Source organism: Rhinoderma darwinii, chromosome 4, assembly GCF_050947455.1.
Source record: "Rhinoderma darwinii isolate aRhiDar2 chromosome 4, aRhiDar2.hap1, whole genome shotgun sequence".
Taxonomy (NCBI): domain Eukaryota; kingdom Metazoa; phylum Chordata; class Amphibia; order Anura; family Rhinodermatidae; genus Rhinoderma; species Rhinoderma darwinii.
Genome location: NC_134690.1, coordinates 297,933,941 through 297,949,896, shown reverse-complemented (window position 1 = coordinate 297,949,896; position 15,956 = coordinate 297,933,941). Strand labels below are relative to the sequence as shown.

General features: G+C 43.7%; 1 protein-coding gene across 2 annotated transcripts in view; it reads left to right on the top strand.

The window, feature by feature from the left end:
- Positions 1-14,001, top strand: part of URB2 (URB2 ribosome biogenesis homolog) — a 198,083-nt gene extending 184,082 nt beyond the window's left edge. For both annotated transcript variants that reach the window (XM_075862643.1, XM_075862642.1), the window contains one exon: positions 13,479-14,001. In XM_075862643.1, coding sequence (XP_075718758.1) covers positions 13,479-13,676 — 198 coding nt within the window. In that variant the 3' untranslated portion in view covers positions 13,677-14,001. The remainder of the gene's footprint in view (positions 1-13,478) is intronic.
- The last annotated feature ends 1,955 nt before the right edge of the window (positions 14,002-15,956 follow it).

Sequence of the window (15,956 nt, the reverse complement as noted above, 5' to 3'; positions counted from 1 at the left end):
TCGTGCCCCTATGGAGGCCAAAGGAAGGGGACAGGGCCCCATTCACCAACACCTGCGCTCGTGGAGATTTATATAACAAGGAAACCCAATTAATAAATCTCTCCCCAAACCCAAATCTTCGCAGCACAGCCAGCAGATAAGGCCATTCTACCGAGTCAAATGCCTTTGCCGCGTCCAGAGATGCCACCGCCCAGTCCTGCTGCTCCTCCCATCCAATCTGTGTCACCACCTGTACCCGCCTGATATTTTCTGAGGTGGACTTGCCAGGTATAAAACCACACTGGTCTGAATGGATGATCTCTTTTATCACTCTGCAGAGCCTGCTAGCTAACATCTTAGTCAAGATTTTGTAATCCACTGTCAGCAGCGAGATCGGTCTATATGAACCACATTCTTCTGGTTTTTTGTCTGGCTTCAGCAACACAATTATGGTGGCGTCACACATGGATTCCGGAAGAGCGGAAATCCGATAGCTGTGTTCAAACAGGGCCAACAATTGGGGGGCCAGTAGCTCTCCATATTGTAAATATACCTCCAGAGGAATACCATCCGGCCCTGAAGCCTTCCCCTTGGCCAATGAAGCCATTCCCTCCAAAATCTCATCTACCGTAAATGGAACCTCAAGCGATGCAACCCCCTCCGCTGTCAATGTAGGAAACGATATTCCATCCAAGTAGCCCTCCATCTCCTCCATCCTATAATCAACTTTTGATGCATACAGCTGATCATAAAACCGTGTACATTGCTCGAGAATCTCTCCCGGGGAGGTGTAGATCTCATCTCCAGGCCCCGCTATGCCCATCACCGGGGGGGATCTAGAACTGTGCCGTACCATATGTGCCAGAATTTTACCCGATTGGTTGCCCAATTCAAAATGGGATTGTTTGCTAAAGAATAAGCTACGCGATGTCTTATCCCTCAGGATCTGTAGATACTGTCTACCCAAATCCAGCCATGCATTCCGGTTAGCTGGTGTGGGATCCTGAACAAATGCCCCTTCCGCCTGTGAACATTGATATGCTATGTCCTCCTCCTGCATGGCGGATGCTCGTTTTACATAGGATATGGAGGATCAGAGACACCCCCTTAAATAGGCCTTGAGGGTATCCCACACCAGTGACCGATTCTCCATCTGAGCATGCGCTTCTATAAATATTGATAACTGTTCCGGTATGCGATCATTCTGTTGGATGAGCTGAAGCCAAAACGGGTGTATTTTACCCATCCCCCTTCTGCCTACCTGTGGCCTTTTTAATGTCAATAAGATCGGGCTATGATCCGAGATCCCCCTCGGTAAATGATCCACTGATTCTATCTCCTGGAAAACCGCATGTGATCCAAATATATAATCAATTCTGGACAGCGCGTTGTACTGCGAGGTGTGACATGTAAATTCTCTGATCCCTTCATGTGTCACCCTCCACAAGTCTATCCATCCCATTTCCTTTACCAACATGCTCAACTGAGTGGGACTACCAGGGCCTCTACTCCCATTCCCCTGCAGTCTATCCATACCTGGGTCCATAACCAAGTTGAGATCCCCCATCATGATCACTCGAACCCCCGGGTGTGCTGCCACAAATCGGACGGCTTCCTGAATTACTGCCAATGAGGCTGGAGGAGGATTATACACCCCCAGGATCACATATGGGCATTCATCTAAAAAAATGTACCGCCCCTCCGGGTCTACATTGGATTGTAGCAATTTCCAACGAAGCTCTGCGTGTACTAAGATGGCCACCCCTCTGGAGTACGAAGTGTGCGAAGCGTGTCCCGCCCACTGTACCCAGGGCTTATTCAGATTCGACACAGTGTCCGGTGTCATGTGTGTTTCTTGTAGACACGTTATATGTGGACGCTGTCCCCGCACAGTAGCAAATATCATATGCCTCTTTTCAGGAGACCCCATTCTCCGGACATTCCAGGACATTAACCGTAATCCTGCCATTTCATACTGTTAACACACCTTGGAGCACCACTGCCCTGGAGCCTATCCCCCAACCCCTGAGTAACAATTATCCCAGTCCCGTATGCATTACCCTCCATGACTCGTATGTATGCAATATCAAAGCCGTGTTCTGCGGTAATGTGAGTTGACTCAATATCCTTCATAACACCTTCAAAAACAAACATTGCTCAACAGGAGCTAACCTTTGTAGCCTATACTCTAGGGCAGGGGTGGGCAAACTTTTTGACTCGCGGGCCACAATGGGTTCTAAAATTTGACAGAGGGGCCGGGCCAGGAGCATTTGGAGGGAGTGTTTGGGCCGGATATACTAAAGCATTAAATGTAGTGTGTGCAAACCTCATAGCACAGTAAGAACACTACAACCCAATTTATTAACTGTCTTTCAAATGTGAAAAATAGCCCTTATCAGTTAATAAATTTGTCTCAAGGAATATGCAAGATATGGCATTTACATACTATTTCGCAGATACTGGGAGGAGGAAATGTAAATAGATTAAAATAACATACGCACTGTGATTTATCAAGAAAAAAGTTCTGTTGACTCTGTAAATTAGCTGCCAACCTCTGAGCAGTAGCCGCCCGTTCTTGTGTTGACTGCTTGCTAGCATAGTTTGCATGCTTCGTGGCAAAGTGACGGCTGATATTGTACTCTTTGAAAACCGAAGGGCTTAATGGTGACGTGAAACGAAGTGAAAATTAAAGTGAAATAAAGAGAAATACGCGCCACATTAACCCCTTAATGACCGGGCCATTTTGCACGTTAATGACCAAGGATTATTTTTTGTTTTTTCATGGTCGCATTCCAAGAGTCGTAACTTTTTTTTTATTACGTCGACATAGCCGTATAAGGGCTTGTTTTTTGCGGGACGAGTTGTATTTTGTAATTGCACCATTTTTAGATGCTTACAATATATTGATTAACTTTTATTAACTTTATTTTAGGAGAGAATTGAAAATAAGCAGCTATTCCAGCATTAATTTTCACGTTATAAATTTATGCCCTTTACTATGCAGCATAAATAACATGTTACCTTTATTCTACGGGTCGGCACGATTACGAGGATACCAAATATGTAAAGGTTTTATATGTTTTCCTATGTTTGCACAATAAAAACCCTTTTAGAAAAAAATTACTTGTTTTTGCATCGCCGCGTTCCAAGAGCCGTCATTTTTTTATTTTTCCGTCGATGTGACCGTATGTGGGCTTGATTTTTGCGGGCCAATGCGTAGTTTTCATTAGTACTATTTTGGGGTACATAGGACTTATAGATTAACTTTTATTTTATTTTTTATGGGGGGAATGGGAGAAAAGAGAGAATTTTGCCGTTGTTTTTTGCGGGTTTTTTGGACGCCGTACATTCGGCGGTTTCATTAATGTGTTCATTTTATTGGTCAAGTTGTTATGATCGCGGGGATACCATATATGTGTATGTGTTATTTGTTTTGACACTTTTACTGAATAAAACCACTTTTTGGGCAAAAAAAGTAGTTTTATTTGATTTTGACTGTAATTATTTTATTTTTTTTCAACAAACTTTATTTAACTGATTGACATTTTTTTTTTAAGTCCCACCAGGGGACTTCACTATGCGATGTGCCGATCGCATATATAATGCTTTGGTATACTTAGTATACCAAAGCATTATTGCCTGTCAGTGTAAAACTGACAGGCAACCTGTTAGGTCATGCCTCCGGCATCGCCAAACAGGCAGTTGCGGAAGACAGACCTGGGGGTCTTTGTTAGACCCCCGGCTGTCATGGAAACCCGACGGCGACCCGCGATTTGTTTGCGGGGGCGCCGATCGGGTGACAGAGGGAGCTCCCTCCCTCTGTCAAACACATTAGATGCCGCTGTCACTATTGACAGCGGCATTTAATGGGTTAAACTGCCGGAATCGGAGCGCGCTTCGATTCCGGCAGTTGCAGCAGGAGCCAGGCTGTGTATAACAGCCGTGCTCCTGCCGCTGATCGCGTGGGTACACTGGCAGTACCCGCGCCATCACAGGACGGATATATCCGTCCTCCTGCGCGAACTAGCAGCTGCTGAGGACGGATATATCCGTCCTTCGGCGTTAAAGGGAATGTGTTGCCAGAAAAACATGTTTTTTTTAAAAAAATTAAACATTTAGTGTGTGGGTGATTAAACATTGTTCAAATTTTTTTTATTTTTTTCAAGAGACAGGAAATATTATAAATTTTTTCTAATTTATAATACTACCCATTTTTGGTCACTAGATGGAGCTAGTTCCCAAAATTGCAGCATTGCAACATTGGGTTAAAAGCCCTCGCTCTAGTGAGCTCTCAGCATCCCCCCCTCCTTTATCCTGGCTAGTGCCGGGATAAACGAGGGGTTTGAAAGGTTTAACCTCCTACACTGTGTGTCGCCATTTTTTGAGGTAACCCACAGTGTAGTAGGTTTACATACAGTAGTAAACACACACAAACACTAACATACATTGAAATCTCTTACCTGCTCCTGCCGCCGCGGCTCCCTCCGGCCCGTCCGCTCCCTTTGCTGCCGCTGTTCCATGTGCACAAGTCCGGAAGCGGCCGTTAATCGACACACACAGAAATGGAACAAAAAATGGCAGCCCCCATAGGGAAGAAAAAGTGTAAAAATAAGAAACAGTAAAACACAAACACACAAATGAATATAAACGTTTTTATTAAAGCACTAACATCTTTAACATATAAAAAATTTATTTGTGATGACACTGTTCCTTTAAGGACAACGGTCAATGTGTTTTGAGTGCGCCATCTATTGGGAAAACGTGGGCATTGCAGGGAAAGGGGAAAAAAAAGGAGGTTTTTACTATGATTTGGACAAGTTCGGCGGGCCGGATTAAAAAGCCTAACGGGCCGTATGTGGCCCGCGGGCCGTAGTTTGCCCATGTCTGCTCTAGGGGGTAGTTTCTACGGCTAGCGTGCTTCTGCCGTAAATACACTATCTGTATAAGTGTAGCACACCCCGGAGCCAGCACCCCCAGGCACTTATAAAGACATTTCAATACCTGACGTATAATATCGGTCCCCCATACCTTCAATTTAGAACATATAAGGATGTTACTATGGGGCTTAAACTGCCCACCTTATAACATGGGCCTCATGCCCCCCATAACAAGTTGCAGATAATATGATACATCATCACATCATTATCTTAGAAGGATACTTTCAGCTGTAACGTCTGTACTATAAGCAATATGGGGTATCCATGAGTTCCATATGTCGGACACAACTTCCATCCTGCACAGCCACTGCACTCATCTTCGGGGAGATTGCCTATGCTTCCTCGTAATCCATTCTTCCGCCTCAGTTGGATTCGTAAAGAATATGGCTCTGTCTCCATCCACAACCCGCAATCTAGCCGGATATGCCATCGAATAAGGAATCTGCAGGCGCTTGATAGGGACATAAGACGCCCTCTGTCTCTGCAAATCAGGAGAAAAATCCGGATATATGGACACAGAAGCATTTCCAAAGCGGATCCCTCCGGCCTTCCGAGCTTCCAGCAGAACCGTATCCCGATCTTTGCAGTTCAGCATCCGTGCAAGCAGAGGTCTTGGGGGAGCACCCGGAGGTGGTAATCGTGCTGGGACCCTGTGCGCCATTTCTACCGCATACGCCAGCGAGAATGATGCATCTGGGAAGGTCTCCTTCAGCCATTTCTCCACAAACTCTCCCGATCTCTGCCCCTCTGCCCTCTCCGGCAGCCCCACAATGCGGAGATTATTACGGCGCGATCTATTTTCCAGATCGTCGGCTTTCTGGCGCCACAAATCCACTTTACGGTGCAGATCTTGTATAGCCGCAGGCATATTCGCAGTGAGATCTTCCAAGGCCGAAATCCTGCCCTCCGTCTCCGTCACTCTTTCCCGCACATTCTGCAGGTCTTGCCTCAATAGGCCCACGTCCACTCTCACCTCATCTATCTTAGCCGTGAGTGTCGTACGCGTCTCAAGGATGGCTGTCAGCAGCTTATCCGATGCCTCCTGCAACGTGAGTCCCACATCCTGTTCCGAGGGAGCCGATGTGGATGTCCCTGCCGCGGCCTGCCCAGCAGGACACCCGCCGGCGCCATCTTGGATCACCACGCGGGCATAGGATTTCAGTTTTTCCACCGCGTCCATCGCTTTAGGCGGGCTCATCTTTTTTTTGGAAGATGTCCTTCCCTTCCGACGTAGCTGGTAAGGAATTTTGGCAACATTCACGGATTACAGTACCGTCAGGAGGATATAATGCAGGATGCCGGCCCGGAGCTATCGCCACACACGTCCTCTCACATCAGTAGCTGGCCACGCCCCCTCATCAAATCTGTTTTTATTGAGCAATAAGTACAAAAGAAGGCAGTACAGTATAACAAATATTATTCTACAAACTCACGTAGTGGAAATGAGTAGCACAACATTCTGACATAAAAATATGACAAATCCGAAAAATATATAGATGTCTTCAAGCAATAGTACAAACATAAGTTACAATACAATGTACTAAATAAATAACAATGTTAAATGAGTCCAGTAATCTGAAGCCTGTACTCTGTGTTCTGACACCTTTCTATCTCATAGCCAGCAGTTACTTTTTCATGGATTTCTGCATTAGTGGCTCTACTGTGGGATCAGACTAGATTGGCTAACTTTTTAGCTTCCCTTGCACATTAAAGGCTATGTACACCTTTGAGGGAATAATTTTTTTTTAAATAGATTAGTCCGTGTGATTACTGTAAATTTGTAGTTAGTTTTTATTTCAAAAAAACATTCCTTTTACGTCTTGGGGATACAGCTGTTCTGTATTCTCTATAAAGAAGAGCTGTATCGTTCGTTTTACACTGAATCCGTCAGTCCCGCAGACCTGACAGGTACAGTGTCGGTGGGTATCCACCTGTAAACTATCACATCTAAGTTCATAAATTAGATGTGATTGTTTACAGGTGTGTCCTGCGTGTCAGACACAGGACCCACCAACTCTGAGCCCGTCAGGCCCGTTGGACTGACCGATTCAGTGTAAAGTGAACCATACAGCTGTTCTTTATAGAGAATACAGCGTCGCTGTATCTCCAAAAGTAAAGGCATTTTATTGAATTAATCGGATCGGCCAATAGAACTAGCAGAAATAAAGCAGGCAATAAAAAATATACCATCAGATAAAGCATCTGGTCCAGATGGACTACCGGTAGTGGTATATAGACACTGTGAGAAATGCATGTCGGAGAGATTAAATATGGTACTTAGGTATGCGATCGAATCTGGTCAACTCCCAGTGTCCATGTATGATGCAAATATTGTACTAATATTGAAACCAGATAAAGATTCAAGTGATCCGTCTTCGTATCGGCCCATTTTCCTCATAATTACGGATGCTAACATTTTTTGATAAAATTCTCGCAAACAGGCTTGTTATAATACATCATATAGTTGGTAGGGATTAGTGTAGATTTATGACACAGATCTACACAAGATAACGTCTTTCGGGCGCATGAAAATATCCAGGTCGGTTGACCTGGAGGGCACTCCATACTGTCATTAGACACTACAAAGGCGTTTGACAGTGTGGAGTGGCCCTACCTTTTGGAAAGTACTTGAACAGTTTGGCCTGGGAGAAACCTTTGTTCGATGGGTAAAAATGCTATATGATAGTCCACGGGCCAGGATTTGTTTAAATGGAGATATTTCTGAGGCCTTCAAGTTGAGTAGAGGCACAATACAGGTTTGCCCTCTCTCCCCCTTACTCTTTGCCTTGGCCATTGAGCCTTTGGCGATTAAAATTAGAAAGAACCCGTTAATTAGGTGCTTTGGAGTTCTATATGCAGACAACTTGTTTTTGGCTGATGCGGAAGACCGCCTGCCCTATTTAATGGATATGCTTTTGGAATATAGGAAATGCTCCGGGCTAGAGATCAACTATCAGAAATCGACAGTTCTGCCCTTAGATCCAAGGATAAGCCTGAATAATGTAAAGATACAAAGAGTTGATGCTACAGGCTATTGTAAATATTTAGGGATTAAATTGACTGTGGACCCAAATAAAATATGTAGACTTAAAGGGGTTATCCAGGGAACAAAAATTGCATTGCATTAATATTTTTATGTTAAAAGAAGTTGCTACAGTGAATTGTTCGTCCTGTAGCTTTTCTAATATTGATGACATGCCGACACAGCCCCACGTGACTGAGGGCTTGCTTCCTGTGTTGTTCCTGTTAGTGTATTCTCAATGGCATGACCACAAGGGGCTGTCACATTGTCTATTGCTGGAGTCCCCGAGCAGAGCATCAGCTAGCGCTTTGCTCGGGACTCCAGCACTGCTCCCGACATTTGGTCAGTGACTTCACGGGTTTCCTATAGCTGGAGTTCCTGAGCAGAGCATCGGTTGATGCTCTGCCTGGGGACTCTAGCACTGCTGCGATCATCGCAGTCACTGAGTGTCACAGTCATATATGGACAGTGACAGCAGCGTTGGCAGCAGTGCTGGAGTTCCCGGCAGAGCATCAGCTGATGCTGTGCTTGGGAACTCCAGCGATAGGAAACCCCTGAAAGTTACTTACCAAATGTCGGGAGCAGTGCTGGAGTCCCGAGCAAAGCGCTAGCTGATGCTCTCCTCGGGGACTCCAGCAATAGGCAATGTGACATCAATGGCATGACCGCAAGGGGCTAACACGTCGATACGAACAGCACAGGAAGCAAGCCCTCAGTCACATGGGGCTGTGTCTGCGTGTCATCAATATTAGAAAAGCTACAGGACTGCCGGGAACAATTTACTAGGTTTGAAAGGCATCATTTAGTGCTGAATTTTAAATTACAGTGCATTAGTAAGTGATTTACCTAAAAATATTAATGCAATGCAATCTTTGGTCCCCCCGGATTGCCCCTTTAAATATCACCCCATTATTGGAAAAAAAATTAAGAAAAATGTGGATGTTTGGAACAGACTGCCGCTTTCCAAATCTGATAAAATTGGGTTAATGAAAAAGGGAATTCTGCCACAAATTCTTTCTTTAACCATACCCCGATTTGTATAGGGAAAAAATATATTTAGGAAAATAGGCTCATGAATGAGTGTATTTGGAACTGTAAAAGAGTTGGGATAAAACAAATATATTTGACCCTGCCTAAAAAAACAGGGTGGTTTGGCAGTACCACACTTCTACTGTTATTTTTCTTGGCCGCACAGTTATCAATAGGGCTAAATTGGAAGAAACCAACCAGGCAAAATTTAAGGATTTGTTTGAGCTATTAGTCATCACGGTATGATAAGAGAAAAGAAACACCGATAATGAGGTTACGAACATAAGTGTGGAAGGAGACTAGGAAGATATGGGGAGAGACGGGATTGCTTCGTTTTACACCGTAGGATATGTAAACCTTTGAAAAAATATATTATTTTTTTTATATAAAAAGGTGCATCTGTGTGTTTTGTGTAACTTTGTAAATACTTTTTATTAGTTCTTTTTACTTTTTTAGATGCAGCTGCTCTGTATTCTCACTTTTCAGAATAAGCTGTTGTGTGTACATGAGGAATCCCACTATTCCTGGCCATTATATGACTTGTATTCTGCAATTTTTTTTAGCAGTTTGATCTGCAGATGCCATCTCTAATTCTTCCTTTTCCCTGAGCTAGTAGGTAGAGCCTATTGGCTATTACAAAGGTTAAGGTCACCCAGGTTGAAAACAGGAGAGGATGTGCAAACAGGCACAACACTGTTGTGGGCGGATAAGTGGATGGAGATGACAACTGCATCTATTCTCTTGCTGGTGCACAATAGTGTTACAGCAAAATGTCAAAAATTGATAAAATACGGGAAATTCAATAACCGCACTGTCACAGATAAGACCATCATCTTATCCGATGACATCAGCGCGGTTATTGAATTTTATGTCTTCTATACACTGCACAAGGAGAAGAGGAGAATCCTGCTCCCCTGTCTCTATCATATACATATAGAAGCAGCGCCAGAATAGAGGAGATCATACAGCAGTAAGGAGCATTGTAGCTTAGAATCCAGCACTGGGGTGACATATAATCCCCATCAGAAACTGCAACAAGTCTGTGTGTTTGTGTTTCTTTCTCTCTGCACTCTCCTCCCGCTCCCCCCGACCCTCTTCATAGACTTGTATTGGCAGACTGTAAAAAGACACACCCCTTAATGCAGTCTGTCTCCTCTGCTCTGTAACTAGAGACAGATTTTTCTTCACCATAGCGGGTGGGCAGCAGATTAATAGTAGGCAAACACCTAGTGGTGGTAACTTCACACACAATTTGCATGGATGAAATTAAATTTTAACCGTAAGTAAATTACAAAGTTTTTATTCACATGTGTGTGTGTATATGTATGTATATGTGTGTGTATATATATATATATATATATATGTGTGTGTGTGTGTATATGTGTATATATATATATATATACCAGTCAAAAGTTTGGTCACCCCTTTTCATTCCCTTGGTTTTCTAGTTATTATTTTTCTTTATTTTCGACATTGTAGGTTCTAAATGAAGATGAAGGTACACATATGGAATGAAGTAGTAAACAAAAAAAAGTGTTACACAAACAAGAATGTTTTATATATTAGATTCCTCAAAGTAGCCCCCTTTTTCTTTGACAGCATTGTACACTCTTGGCATTCTATCAATCAGGTTAATGAGTTAGTTTGCCAACAGTCTTGAAGGAGTTCCTAGAGGTACTGAGCACTTGTCTGCTTTTCCATTACTTTACGGTATAGCTCATACCAAACCATCTCAATTGGTTTTAGGTCGGGGGATTTCGGAGGCTATATCATCTGACGCAGTACTCTATCACTCTCATCCTTAATCTTATCCTTAATCTCATCCCGGAGGTGTGTTTGGGGTCATTGTCCTGTTGAAAAACAAATGATGGTCCCACTAAACGCAAACGAGATGGAATGTGTCAACCAGCATGGCTACCATAGCATTCTGCAATAAGTGTTCCTTTAATTTTGAAAAAATCGCCAACAGTGTCACCAGCAAAGAACCCCCACATCATCACTTTGTTTCATTTTGGAAACCACACCATCCGCTCACCTTTTCTGCGACTCACAAAGACATGGCAGTTGGAACCAAAAATCTAAAATTTTAACTCATCAGACCAAAGTACAGATTTTCACTGGTCTAAAGTCCATTCATTGTGTTTGATGGCCCAAGCAATTCTTTACCTCCTTAGTAGTGGCTTCTTTGCAGCAATTTGACCATAAAGACTTAGTCTTCCTTTCCTGGGGCTGTCCTCATGAGAGCCAGTTTCATCATAGCGTTTGATGGTATTCATAACTGCACTTAAAGGGGTATTCCGGATACAAGTTACCCCCTATCCGTAGTGTAAAATGTAACATGCTGATCGTGGGTGTCCGATGGCTCAGACCCCCACCGTTTACGAGAACTCAACGGCAGGTCGCTCATGCAGACTGCCGCTCCATTCATTCCCTATGGCAGCGCCAGAAAAAGCCAAACACTGCACTCGGCTGTCTCCGGCGCTGCCATAGAGAATGGAAGGAGCATCAGTGCACATGAGCGACCTGCCGCTTGGTTCAAACGAGGGGGTGGGAGTCCGAGCTGGTGGACGCCACCAATCCGCAAGTTACTCCTTACCCTATGGATAAGGGGTAACTTGTAACCGGAATACACCTTTAAGGGTACCTTCAAAGTTCTTGGAAGTTTTCCAGATTGACTGACCTTCATGTCTTAACTAAATAAAGAGAAACGACAGTACATAATTACTTTGAGTGCCATAATGTAGATTAGAACTGTAATTGAATAGGACTAAACACTGTATGGAAGTGGTGTACCAATCCTACCACTTCAGCTGACACCCACCGCTGATGGAGCCGGCTCAGCTTTTGAGCTGGGGCCATCTTGCCGTCGGTTACGGAAGCCTTTTAGGCTCCGCCTCTGGGTGAGTCCTCGGAGGCTACCCTAGCCGACAGACCAGGAGGCCAGTATTAGGCCTCCGGTTGCTATTGTAGTCATAGATAGCCCAGTGATCGCAAATCTGGGATACTGGTGGCTAAATACCCCTCAGATGCTGCGATCTCTATTGAGCGCAGCAACTGAGGGGTTAATCGGCCGGATCGGAGACTAGCTCCGGTCCTGGCCGTTACAGCAGGGTGTTAGCCCTTCCCGGCAGCGTCGTATAAATACGACGGATGTCGGGAAGGGGTTAAAGAACCTAAAATAATAATAATCTGGTTTGTTTAGCACTTTTGTTTACCACTCCATTCCTTGTGTGTTCCTTCAATGTTTTCATGTCTTCAATATGAATCTACAAATGTAGAAAATAACAAATACAAGAAAAAGCATGGAATGAAAAGGTATGTCTAAACTTTTAACTGGTACTGTATATATACTATTAGATTGGAATAAGTTGTTGTTAATGGACACCAACTTTTCAGTTTGTGTTTTCTGCACCTAGCAATTCCTGTGAGAACATGTTCCTTAACTCTAATTTAACTCCTTCCCGACCACCAACCGTCTTTTGACGGCAGGCGGTGCAGGTCCCCAGTCTATGACGATGTCCTTTTGGGGACGCTGTAGATGAGGCTGACGAGCTCTCGTGCGAGCACTCATCCTCTAAGCAGGAGCTGTAACTAACAGCTCCTGATCTCAGAGGAGCCTCCTGAACACAGCTGGGGTTGGAAAACATGCTGTTTAACCCTTTGATCGCCACGGTCCGTGACTGCGGCATTATCAAAGGGAATTCCCCTCTCTGCATCACCGGAATCCCGGTAATGCGATCAATCAAACATTGGGGAATCCCTCTGCAGTCAGCCCTGGGGACCTACAAAGGACCCCAGGGCTGTCTGTTCAGTAAGTCTGCTGTTCGGGCACACTATGTGCTGCCCTAACAGCAGCCTGTGTCATAGTGACACAGTGTAAAGACTATTCTGTTGAAAAAAGTATATGTTGGTGTATACTTTTTTTTTTACTGGAGGGTGTGAGTTTGTTATGCGGACCGTATATCACGGACTGAACACGCTCGTGTGAATCCGGCCTAACTCAATTACTAGACTTTAAAGTTTTGTGTCATGGAGATACAGATGAGTCCAACTTTTCTTGAGTTGCGTTTGTTATGCAATTTGTCATACCAATTCAATACAAACTCACACCAGCCAGTAAAAAAAAGGTATACACTAAGATATACTTTTTTCAACATAATAGTCTTTGGATGATTGAATGACGTCTGGCAGAGGCATCCGTCACAGCCCACCAGTAAAAAAAAAAAAATATATTAAACATATACTTTTTAACATTTATGGGCACCAAACGGCTGATGAGTTGTCGAGATATGTTGGGTCTAGAGATAAGTTAAGGGAAGACACCTCTAGCAGCCACTTGATGCTGCAAGGTAGAAAATATTCATAACCGCAAATAAGAAGCACAAAGCCTTTACAATGATGTGCTGGCTGATTTTTCATCTTTGACCTAAGTGTTCCTCCTCTTTTGTAAATTGCCAGACAATGTTTTAACAGTTCAAATGTAAACATTTGTATTTATTGTTTTCATGTAGGTGACACTTCAGTCTGAAGTAAAGAAGCATTTGACAGAAGGAATATTTCACATTCTAGATCTATGTATTGACCGTGATATTAAGTTCTTAAATACATCCCTACAAATTGGAGCACGAGAAGTGTTTAAAGAATTGTATCATGATTATTCTTCCTGCTACAAAACAAGGAATCAAGAAGAAGAGAAATATACAGTATAATGGTTGCCCAGTGGTTAGTACTGTGACCCTGCAACACTAAGATCCTATGTTTGAATCCAGCTAGATCTGCATGGAGTGAATGTTTTCCCCATATTTCTTATGGTTTACAGTGGATACTCCAGTTCCCACCCACTCTCCAAAAAACAATATCCAAAGCTAATTGGCTTTCTTTGAAATTGTCCCTAGCATGTATGAGAGAGAAATTAGATTGTAAGCTCTATATGGGAGAGGGACTGATGTGAATGGAGACTATCATCTATGTACAGAGCAGTGGAATAAGTTGGTGTTTTAGAAGCAACGGGAAATAAATTATCTATAATATAAATTGTCCAGTTACATACACTATATGGATTAAAGTATTGTTACACCTACAGAAGTTTTTATGATATACCTTTCTAAATACATAGGCCTTAATATATAGTTGGTTTCCCCTTTGTACCTAAAACCGCTTCCACACTTCTGGGAAAACCTACAAGATTTTGGTGTGTGTCTGTGGGAATTTTTGCCCATTCATCCAGAAGAGCATTTGTGAGATCAGACGCTAATGTTGGATGAGAGGGCCTGACTCGCAATCTCCCTTCTACTTCATTCTGAAAGTGTTCAATGGGGTTGAAGTCAGGGCTCTGGGTGAGTTTGATGTGGAAAATCTTGACTCGCCCACACACCCTTGCTATGTGGACTGAGTCACAGTCATGCTGGAACAGAAAAGGGCCTTCCCCAAACTTTTCCTACAAAGTTGGAATTATACAATTGTCCAAAATTTTTTGGGTATGCTGAAGCATTAAAATTTCCCTTCATTGATACTAAGAGGTCTAGGCCATCTTCTGTTAAACAACCCCATAGCATTATTCCTCGTCCACCAAACTTTGCAGTTGGTACAATGCAGTCAGGCATTTAACACCCTCCTGGCATTCACCAGACTCAGACTTATTCATCAGACTGACCGATAGAGAAGGGTGATTAGTCACTCCACAGAACACGTTTCCACTGCTCCAGAGCCCAGTGGCAGCGTGCTTTACACCACTCCATCCAACACTTGACATTGTGCTTGGTGATGTAATGCTTGCAACAGCTACGTGGCCATAGAAATTCATGCCATGAACCTCCCGGCACACTATTTTTGTGCAGATGTTAATGCCAGAGTAGGTTTGGAACTCTGAAGTTGATGAGTCAGTAGAGCGTTGGCGACTTTTATGCACTACGTGTTTCAGCACTCGGCGACCCTGCCCTGTAACTTTACTATGTCTGCCACTTCGGGGCTGAGTTGCTGTGGTTTCTAAACGCTTCCACTTTTCAATAATACCACTTAGTTGATTGTGAAATGTCTTCCCTTTTAGATATTCTATGAACTGACTTGTTGCAACGGTGGCATCCCTTTACCATACTACGCTGGAATTCAGAGAGCCATTGACCCATTCTTTCACAAATGTTTGGAAAAGCTAGGTGCTTGATTTTGTACACCTGTGGCAATGGGACTGAATGAAACCAACTTTTCTTTGCAGCTTACTTCCTGCTGAGCAGCTGACTAGGGGGAGGGGTTAGCTGGTCCCAGGTGGTATAAATTGGGCCTCAGTACTCTGTAGAGCCTGCTCTGTGGGCTTGAAAAACAAGTGTTTTTTATATCAAATGGAGTTACAAAAACCGGAGTTGCAAAAGAGGAGTTAAAGCCCCAGTAAGTACTCTTCTATTCTTTTTGCATTAACAACTGTTCGCCGTTTTTTTGTAACTGGGATAATGGCCAGCAAGATTGGAGGTTTTCTTCAGTGCACAGTTTGCCATATGTATGCACGAATGGAGCCAGAGTTCCAGGGTGAATACCTCTGTGGCAGATGTGAGCATGTTGTTCACCTGGAAGCTCGCATTAGAGATCTGGAGGAGCAAAATGCAACACTGAGGAAGATAGACAATCTTGAGCGAAGCATGCTGCTTACGGAGCAAGCAGTTGGTTAGAACTGGAGGGTGAAGACATGGGTGAGCAGGATCAGGCAAGTAGCTGGGTTAATGTAGTTAGGGCCACCAAAAAAGGCCATACTTACAAATGGATTATTACACATCCCATGCACCACACACCACTCCCCTCAAGACCAGTGGGAGTGGCTATTATTATTTAAAGCACCTGCTCACTCCATCAACGTTTCTGACCTGGCTGTGTCCATTTGTAAGTATGGCCTTTTTCGGTGGTTTTGTATATGTCCCCTTGTTTTTATCGGTTCTGTAGTTAGGGGCAGTAGAAAGGGGTCAAAAAAAAGGAAGGCCGATGCGGTTTCTGACATTCCAGGC